Source organism: Dendrobates tinctorius, unplaced genomic scaffold (assembly GCF_039654945.1).
Source record: "Dendrobates tinctorius isolate UK_male_01 unplaced genomic scaffold, ASM3965494v1 ptg000158l, whole genome shotgun sequence".
Taxonomy (NCBI): domain Eukaryota; kingdom Metazoa; phylum Chordata; class Amphibia; order Anura; family Dendrobatidae; genus Dendrobates; species Dendrobates tinctorius.
The window spans coordinates 14,549,111-14,556,777 of NW_027361825.1; the positions used below are offsets into that span (position 1 = coordinate 14,549,111).

General features: G+C 45.4%; 1 protein-coding gene across 1 annotated transcript; it reads right to left on the minus strand.

Moving 5' to 3' along the window:
- Window positions 1-6,341: 6,341 nt before the first annotated feature.
- Window positions 6,342-7,289, minus strand: LOC141052191 (olfactory receptor 5B12-like). The gene has a single exon (XM_073549410.1). The coding sequence runs from the start codon at window positions 7,287-7,289 to the stop codon at window positions 6,342-6,344; it is 948 nt and encodes a 315-aa protein (XP_073405511.1).
- Window positions 7,290-7,667: the final 378 nt, after the last annotated feature.

Here is a 7,667-nt window from a genome sequence, read left to right on the forward strand (position 1 = left end):
ATGTTCTCAAGAACTCTACTTGTATGGCAGACAGCTGTAGCCTGCTTCGGGACTCTCTACTCCTGAGTCCCGGCTCACTATCCAAGTTGCTGTTGTGCCCCCAAGTCTTAGATGGGAGTAGTGCATTTGCAGCCCACTACTCCACCGGTGTCTGCTGCAGAACCATTAGTGTCCATACAACCTCGGGGACCGGGCCCCGGCCTTGCGCTTAGAACTTCTAGGCAGGGTTCTTCCTCTAACCCACGTCCTCTCTGTTCCCTTTTACTCCTTCGTTCCGTTCTAATCTCTCTCTCTTGTGGAATATCTGGTTTCAGTTCAATGTCTTTCTCCTTCTTTCCTTTCCCGTGCCAGCAGACCCAGGTCACTGAGGTCTGCTCCAGCACCTCCTTCCTCCATCCCTCTCTCAGGGATCTTTTTTCCTCACTCCTCTCTGAGTGGCTTCCTCTCCTAGACTGACCTGTAATTCTAAACCTTCCCGCTCTTTTATGTATTCTCAACTCCACCCGCCTCCCAGCACGTTTCGTGTTCCAAGCAGGGAGCCACCAAAGGTGCTCTGCTACTCTCTAAGCAAGGAGCCGCAATGTCGTTTTGCTGAACTACCCTGTTGTGTGGGGTTCGAGTGTTGGAGCGTGGTCAGGAGCCTCCACCTTACCTGGCTGGTGGGGCACCACACCTCAGGAGGAGGTGCAATGCCTCTGTGGCGACCGAGCCTCAGGGGCGCCACAGTAGTCCACTGAGATGCCCACAAGAGTGTTTAAATCCACCATAATTATGTAAGCAAATGTTTCTCAGGTTAGCGTGCCCACTCAGAGGTGCTTTGACCCCCCTAGGCTGAACCCTTAGCTACGCCTCTGGTTCCCACTGTAAACTAAAAGCTTCTAAGCAAGAAGCTGATGGCATTTACTATATGACCTTAAAGAGCAGTGGATCACGCACCACCAAGAACTGTGGAGCGCACACCAGGAAGAGGCTGGAAAATTATGGGGAAACACGCCGTGTGGCCAGGGCAGTGGGTAAGCTGGATTTCCTGCATGGAGGGAGAAAGGGATACCATACAAGTGCGCCGGACGTTGCGCTACAGTACCCCCCTGATGCTCCCTGCTCTTCAAGCCTATGAGGACTCTATTCAGAGGAGTTGGAGGTTGACACCTCTACACAGACTCCAACGATATCTGCACAGGACCACAACTTTTTCTGTCCACTTGTAGAACAGTGACACATCTCCCCATCTTCATGAATAGGATGCTTCTCTCTTTCAGTCCATCCTCAGCATAGCATGAATTGGGCATAGTACCAGGAACAGTGCATTGGGAAATGTCTCTCTGTTTGTTGATATCAGCTACCACCCTGGAGGATTCAAGGACCAACCAGAGTTCCTCGACTGGTTATAGGATAGCAGAGACTTGGCATTTGCCACTGCCTTGATGTTCTCTTAACGAGACCACATAGAAACTGAAGATACCTCCTCTGCCTCTCTCTTCAGCCTAGTCTCCAAGACAACACATCCATGAGGCGGGGAGGTTCCTGGGGTCAGATCACTGGTACAATCGTCGGAACTGTTTGGGGACATCGCCTCCTCTTTCCTTTCTTTGGAGGCACAGCACACAGCGACTTGTTGACTAGCAAACCTACTGGAGAAGATGGTGACACTGCTGACTGACCTGGATGTATAGGGACCAGATGCCTTTTGTGACTCGACAGGGTTTCCAAACCAGAAAGGGCACTTGAGCTCTCAGCTGATGACATAAGGGAATACCAGACAACACATGGAAGTCGGTCTTCTCAGTGCATAATGCTCTCATCTGGAGCTCAAGTTGTTCCATCATGACTTGACTATGTCTGAATAGGACTCATTCTTCACTTGACAACACCCTCACCAGATTCTGGAGCTGTCAGACAGAAATCTGACAATGACTCTTCGCAGCTTGCAGCACAATCTTTTCCCCTGATCCAAAGCCTTGACTTGCCATATATACAGTCACAGTCATTTCAGGTGAGGGAATACTTCAACCAAGGGCATCCTCTCCTATTGGCCCCAGGTTTTGGAGGATCTTAAACTTCACTGGACAAAGTCCATTAGGATGTTCCACACAACCGCATTGGTACTGCAATCCCATCTCATGTCTGAGCTCCAGCTTCTGCTCACCCTACTAAACATTGTCGACATTCATGGTTTCTACAAGGATAGCTACCTCAACAGGCTTGGGAAAGGGTGGTCTTTTAAAGGACAGATCCATACGTGACTTTTTCCTCACACGCGTCACCTGTCAGACCAGAAGCTGGTAAGGGAATTTTTTTCAGAAGTTTCTGGATTCGGCTCACCTCTTCAAAGGCCACCAGGAAGGTCTGCAGGTCTGAGGTCAAGCTACCGACCACAGGAGTCACGTTTGCAGACACAGACTAGGGCTTTGTTCAGACACACCGGTCTAGGACACTGGGTCAAGTCCTAGCAGCAAATAGACCGGGGGACAATGTTTAGGCACTGGCAGCAATGGGACCAGGGTACTTCAGGAACAGGACACGGGCCGCACCAGGACAAGGGGACTTTGGATTCATGACTGGCCTACGTAGGCATCATGGTACAAATCGCTTTCCTGCGGGTCGGGTGACCGGGATCACCGAAATGTCACCCGACCCGCAGGTATAGGATGACCTGCAGTTAACCCCAGGGGGTGGCTTTGCCCCCACCGTGGTTACGATCGCTCTGATTGGCTGTTGAAAGTGAAACAGCCAATCAGAGCTATTGTAATATTTCACCAATGAAACTTGGTGAAATATTACAATTCAGCAATGGCTGATGCTGCAATAGCATCAGCCACTGGCTGGAGCTAGGTGACCTCTGTGTTACCCCCCCAGATCTGATTGGAACTAGGGTCCACGTGATGCTATCCCTCCAATCAGATGTGGAGGGGTGGTGTGAGGCATGGCTGCCCTCGCTCTTCAGCCTCATCCAGTCCGTGGAAAGTGAAGAGCGAGGTGCTGCCTGCTTCTCTGATTTCTGACAGGTCCCTGCTTGCTGCTGCCGCCACCGATCACTGCCTGCTGCCGCCAATCACCGCTCCTGCTGCCGCCGATCACCACAGCACCTGCTGCTGCTGCCGCCGCTGCCGATCTCCCCTCTGGTACTGTGCACCGCTCCCCTCTGCTGCCTAATTCCACTTCTCCTGCCCCATTAAATATTCACCCTCCCTGCCCAGTAATCACCCCCCTGCCTCACTGATAACCCCCCACCCCCCTGCCCAGGTGATCGTCCCCCAGCCCTGTGATCACCCCCTGCTCCAGAAATCACCCCCCTGCCCCAGTATTCACCCCCCTGCTGCTGCCGACACTGATCTCCCCTCTGTGCTGTCCTCCACTCCCCTCTGCTGCCTGATCCCACCCCCCGGCCCTGTGATCACCCCCTGCACCTGTAATTGCCGCACTGCCCCTGTAATCACCCCCTACCCAGGTGATCGCCCCCCAACCCAGTGATCACCCACCTGCTCCAGTAATCACCCCCCTGCCCCAGTAATCACCCCCCTGCTGCTGCCACCACTGATCTCCCCTCTGCTGTCCTCTGCTACCTGATTCCACCCTCCTGCCCTGGTGATCACCCCCTGCCCCTGTGATTGCCCCCCTCCCACCCCGGTGATCACCCACCCCAGTGATCACCCCCCTGCTGCTGCTGCCTCCTGCCCCCACCGCGCCTGACAGCCCCTTCTTGCTCCCCTGTGACTGACACACACACACACCAACCTGACGTATACTACACTACACACACCAATCTGACATACACGACATACTTTCTATATGCGACATGGTGTCCGCTAACTATTGGAGCAAATTTTCCCTTCAAAATGTCAAATGGCGCTCCTTCCGTTCTGAGCCCTGCCGTGCGCCCAAACAGTGGTTTATGACCAAATATGAGGTATCGATATACTCAGTAGAAATTGCCCAACAAATTTTAGGATCTATTTTATCCTGTTGCCCATGTGAAAATGAAAAAATTGAGGCTAAAAGAAAATTTTTGTTGGAAAAATTAAAATGTCCATTTTTTCCTTCCACGTTGGTTTAGTTCCTGTGAAGCATCTGAAGGGTTAATAATCTTCTTGAATGTAGTTTTGAGTAGCTTGAGGGGTGCAGTTTTTGGAATGTTGTCACTTTTGGGTGTTTTCTGTCATGTAGGCCCCTCAAAGGGACTTCAAATGTGATGTGGTCACTAAAAAAAATGGTTTTGTAAATTTTGTTGTAAAAATGAGAAATCACTGGTCAACTTTTAACCCTTATAACTTCCTAACAAAATTTTTTTTCCCAAAATTGTGCTGATGTAAAGTAAACATGTGGGTAATGTTATTTATTAACTATTTTGAGTCACATAACTCTCTGGTTTAACAGAATAAAAATTAAAAATTTAAACATTGTGAAATTTTCAAAATTTTAGCCAAATTTCCGATTTTTTTCACAAATAAATGCATAAATTATTGACCTAAATTTACCACTAACATGAAGCCCAATATGTCACGAAAAAACATTCTCAGAATCGCTAGGATCTGTTGAATTGCAAAAAATGGCCTGGTCATTAAGTTCTAAATAGGCTTGGTCATGAAGGGGTTAAATGTTACAATGACATTTCCCAGTGAATGCATTTGTATTGGTTGAAAGCAATGCTAAAATGCAAAATGCCTAAAAACGCTGTGTGTAAACATAACCCAAGTGGTGGAGGAATATTTTTGTTTTGGGTTAATTATTTTGGCTTAGATAAAAGTCATTAACCTGGAAAGGATGGTCCTAAACATATTTCCAAGCAACATGCATTTTGGTTTCGTTTTTGTAGGTTTTTTGGTGCACCTGTAAAAAGGGCGTGAAACTCCGACAACATTGTTTAGAGCTGTGACCTAGGAGTGAGGAATGCATCCAAGGGCAGTTGCCATGATGTTTCCGTGTAATTTGAGCAGTGTTTCCATCATTTTCTGACATTTTTAGACCTTGAAAGGACCCCGGGGAGATCTCATTAAAAATACTCGGGTCTCCCATAGACTTACATTGGGCTCGTTGTTCAGTCTGAGTACCCGAGTATTCCAATTTGCTCGACCCGAGCAACGAGCACCCGAGCATTTTAGTGTTCACTCATCACTACTCATCACTAGTTAAAATCCTTTGCAACTTCCGGTTTGGTGTCATCCATCTCAAATGTGTCCTAATCATACCTGGCAGGAGATAATATCGTTGTGTTCTTTGTGATGAGTAGATCCTCCCAAATCAGTGTTGTTAGCTGATATAATCTTTATCAGTTCAGTTTGCTTTGATGCAAAGAAAACAAAACTTTTGGATGCAGTTTTACTTCTAAACAACCTACAATATCCAAATTTAGACCACAGATTAATCTACATTTTACATAATATCAGCTTTACACTTCCCCATACTATGCATTAATGTAGTCTTGACATATTTATTTTTCAGACTATAAATCAGGGGATTAAGCAGAGGAACCATCACTGATTGTGGAAACTTCACACTATACCTTAAGCAGCTTGGATTGTCTGTCTCTCCACTCTTCCTCCAGACTCTGGGACCTTGATTTCCAAGTCTAGTGTGAAGTATCCGCAATCGGTGATGGTTTGGGGAGCCATGGCATCTGCTGGTGTAGGTCCACTGTGTTTTATCAAGATAAAAGTCAGCACAGCTGTCTACTAGGAAATTTTAGAGCACTTCATGCTTCCCTTTGCCGACAAGCTTTTTGGAGATGGAAATTTCATTCTCCAGCAGGACTTGGCACCTGTCCACACTGCAAAAAGTACTAATTCTTGGTTTAAAAACAACACTATCAATGTGGTTGACTGCCAGCAAACTCGTCTGACCTTAACCCCATAGAGAATCTATGGGGTATTGTCAAGAAGGTGAGAGACACCAGACCCAACAATGCAGACAAGCTGAATCTATGATTCCTTGGTTCTATGAAGGCTGCTTTCAAAGCAACCTGGGCTACAATAACACCTCAGCAGCTCCACAGGCTGATCGACTCCATGGCACGCCACATTGATGCAGTAATTGATGCCGAAGGAGCCCCGACCAAGTACTGAGTGCATTTACTGAACATACATTTCAGTAGGCCAACATTGCGGATTTTAAAATCATTTTTTCAAGCTGGTGTTATAAAGTATTCTAGTTTACTGAGATAATGACTTTTGAGCTTTCATAGGCTGCAAGTCATAAACATCAACAATAACAGAAATAAACACTTCAAATAGATCATTCTGTTTGCAATGACTCTATATAATATATGAGTTTCACTTTTTGTATTGAAGAGCTGAAATAAATTTAGTTTTTGATGATATTCTAATTTTGTGAGATGCACCTGTAGGTTAATCTACAATTCGCAAAATATCAGCTTTACATTTCCCCATTCTATGTCTAAATGCGGTCTTTACATCTTTATTCTTCAAACTATAAATTAGTGGATTAAGCACAGGAACGATTGCTGTATTAAACAAGGAAAACAGTTTTTTGAAGCCCATATTATTACTTGGTACTAAATATTGAGACATGAGGGTCATGTAGAGCAACATGATTAATGCAAGGTGTGAGGAGCATGTATAGAAGACTTTTCTTCTACCAATACTAGAATGTATCTTCATTATGGTCCTAATGATAAAGAGATAAGAAGTTGAAATGAGAAAAAATGGAAAAAGTGCATATATGATCAGTCCTTGTATGTTGGAAAGTCTCTCCAGTATGGACTTATAACTGCATGCTATTTCTAGGAAAGGAACGAGGTCACAGAAGAAGTGGTCAACTACATTGGAGGAATAACAAGAGATCATCGATATTATCCAGAGATAAGGAATGACTTGTATAAAACAAAATAACCAACAAAATGAGGCCAAAAGAAGACATATCGTAAAGTTCATAATAATATTATAGCTTAAAGGCCTACAAATAGCCACATGTCGGTCGTAGCTCATGGCAGTCAGTATAAAAAGTCCATTTCCTGATAAGGATGCATATGCATAAAACTGAACGAGACAGGACAGGTAGACCACTGTGTTGTCTCCGGTGAGGAACGTTAGAAAGATCTTATGTAGGGTGACAGTAGAAGATGTCATGTCAACTACGGACAAGTTAGCAAGGAAGAAATACATGGGAGTGTGAAGATGCGTCTCCAGACAAACCAGGAGAAGAAGACTCATATTCCCAACAAGAATGGAGAGATAAATTAGTAAAACCAGAACAAATATTGGAGCCTGGAGCTGAGGAACATCGGATATTCCCTTTATGATGAAATAGGAGATCATTGTTTGATTTTGTTTCATTTTTGTATCTGCTTATAGTACCTGAAAAACAATGAGCATTTGCTATGGTTTATTCACATGGAGTAAAATAAATATATTTAGTCACGAGAACCAGATTTACACGCAGCATCGGACTGGATCACCTTGGGCCCACCAGAGAAAATAATTTTTGGGGCTCACTATGTAGCTACATATAAATAAATACAAGACCACCAATTGTGTGGTAAAACGCGCTAATATCAGGGTATAATATAAGGTAGTACATGTCTTAATTATGTAGCAGGGGTTGGGGTAGCCCCCTCATAGAATATAATGCAGCCCCCCTCATAGGGTATAATGCAGCACCCCACAAAATATAATGCAACCCCTTCATAAGGTATAATGCAGCCCCCCATAGAA

What these genes read in the sequence shown, in the direction of transcription:
- LOC141052191 (XM_073549410.1), bottom strand. Translation starts at nt 7,289, where the DNA reads ATGAAACAAAATCAAACAATGATCTCCTATTTCATCATAAAGGGAATA.